Genomic DNA, 2,391 nt, shown 5'->3' on the forward strand with positions numbered 1-2,391 from the left:
AAAAAGGTAGTTGACACAAAATACTTCAGGAAAGCTGTCATCCTGTAATACTTCATCTTAAGCATTTTTAAGCAGCATTATGATCATTCTTTTATAATACCTGCTGCTTTTGTTTCATCGTATTATTTGATGGACTACTCTGAATATTTGTACATACAGTCAAACCAAAAATTATTCAGACACCAGAAATAATTTTTGATATTTTTTGTTACTAATGCGTGCAGAACACTATAGTTTATTTATGTAAGTGAAACATTCTTCATACAGTGGACTACTAGTAAAACTGATCAAAATTTGGGTCCAAAATTTTGATTTGACGCATTTTGTTACATACCTTACTATCAAAGTTATCTGACATTATCAAGATGAATTGGTTCTGACTCTTGAGTTCTTGTCAAATTTTTACAATTTTTTTAACTATAGTAAATAAACTGTGATAATGTGAGAAATGTTGAAGGTGTCTGAATAAATTTTGGTTTGACTGTGTATTAACATAATATATTTATAGGTAATATTTCAACAGGACCATTTAAAGTGAATTGGTGAAGCCAAAAACAATCAAAATTGTGAAATCATGTCCAGTGATATTCACATTCCCATATACATTCATATAAATTTTAAGCTAAAATCTTTGTTAATTTTTTATAGGCCTATACAAAAAAAGAGGTCTGCCCTAAATTGAATGACGTTTAGTAAAAAAAACAAACAAAGAAAACAAGTACAGACAAAGAAAACCAAAGTACTCATCTTTTACCATATTTGTTTTTTATTGGGAGTTTTGTAATAAAACAAAATTTTTGGACAAAATATAGGTTTATGAGTAAATGTTAAGAACAAGAGTATACAAAAAAAACCTGATGGAATGTATCTTTGCTTTGAAAGCAACATTCAACAAACCATTGACAATGAATAAATTAAATGTTTGTTCTGTATTGCTGTATTTACAGGAAAGTCTAGTATAATCCAATACAAAATATAAATATAACATGAATCATAGTGATAAAACACACTCATCCTGTTTAGTCACACACGCTCGCACACGACGAACTTCAAACAAGCTGTACTTATACATGTTAATGTATGCACATTTTGGACACTTTCCAACCAGCGGACTCTTCTGTCTAATCTGTGAAGGATTGAAAATCTACACCACGTAATCGGCTTTGTGCATCAGGTACAGAGGTAGAGACTGTTATGTGTTTATACAAACCGATCTTGATAAAAGTCTTCCACAGCAATATTGGTGCTGCCTGTTCGCGCTGGTGATATTTACAAGCGGTATACAACTCTATACAACAAAACTGCTCAAAAAAAGTGTCACATCCCACCCCAAAACCATTGTCTCAGTCTATTAAAAAGGCAATAGCCTTCTTACATGCATGAGGAACATTTGCACTTCTGTGAAGATGGGGTGGCTCTTACAAGAGCCTTTGGTTTGTGGAGTGAAGTCTGGCAGTCTACTTCTTCTTGGCGGCCGTCTTCTTCGCCTTGGTAGCCTTGGGCTTTGCGGCTTTAGGCTTCACTGCTTTGACCTTCTTCTTAGGACTCTTTGCAACTTTCTTCACTGCCGGTTTCTTCACTTTCTTCGGGCTTTTGACTGCTTTCTTGGGCGCAGCCGGCTTCTTCACTTTCTTTGGAGACTTCTTCGGGGCAGGTTTCTTTACTGCTGCCTTCTTGGGCTTCGCCGCCTTGACCGCTGCTTTCTTCGCGGCTGGTTTCTTTGGTTTCGCCACAACTTTCTTGACAGGCTTCTTGGTGGCTGCTGGTTTCTTGCTCACCTTGAACGATCCGGATGCCCCGGTGCCTTTAGTTTGAACAAGCGCCCCCTTTTTCACCAGGGATTTCAAGGCAATCTTGACGCGAGAGTTGTTTTTCTCAACGTCATATCCACCACCTGCCAAAGCCTTCTTCAGAGCCGCCAGGGAAACTCCTTTGCGCTCGTTGGAAGCGGCAACCGCCTTGACGATAAGGTCAGACACGCTTGGTCCAGGCTTTTTTGCCTTTGCCGCCTTCTTCCTCGGGGCTTTGGCCGGAGAAGCCGCTGGAGCAGGAGCAGTTTCTGCCATAGTTTCAGTAAACTTGGAGCCGATGTCACGTAGTAGAGAGCTGTCAAACAAACAATGTTTACATCCAACAGCTGAGGGCGGGATTTAAACGGGAGATGAGAACCATATAGACTCAACTGCCTCAACCGACGCTCTCAACAGGACAGAGTCGTTCGCAGATGTGTTTTCTGATCTTGAAAAACACAAGGTTTTCCGCGATAAAGAGCGACGGATTGTAGACCTAAAACCACGTCCCGATAGCTGAGTCTTTCCTCTTTAAGGGCAGCTTATGTTTTGTGCAAAACATCGCTCGGTTTATTGTACAATAATAAAAACGCGTCCAAAT

At 39.2% G+C, this 2,391-nt stretch overlaps 1 protein-coding gene across 1 annotated transcript; it reads right to left on the reverse strand.

Annotated features, from left to right (window-relative positions):
- Positions 1-743: 743 nt before the first annotated feature.
- On the reverse strand, positions 744-2,120 carry histh1l1 (histone H1 like1). Its single transcript, XM_073840197.1, has one exon. It carries the CDS (start codon positions 2,064-2,066, stop codon positions 1,458-1,460), a length of 609 nt encoding a protein of 202 aa, XP_073696298.1. The 5' UTR covers positions 2,067-2,120; the 3' UTR covers positions 744-1,457.
- Positions 2,121-2,391: the final 271 nt, after the last annotated feature.

This window comes from Garra rufa, chromosome 5 (assembly GCF_049309525.1).
Source record: "Garra rufa chromosome 5, GarRuf1.0, whole genome shotgun sequence".
In the NCBI taxonomy this organism is placed as follows: domain Eukaryota; kingdom Metazoa; phylum Chordata; class Actinopteri; order Cypriniformes; family Cyprinidae; genus Garra; species Garra rufa.

Bases quoted from the DNA above. Each gene is read 5' to 3' on its own strand.
- histh1l1 (XM_073840197.1), bottom strand. From the start codon at position 2,066: ATGGCAGAAACTGCTCCTGCTCCAGCGGCTTCTCCGGCCAAAGCCCCG.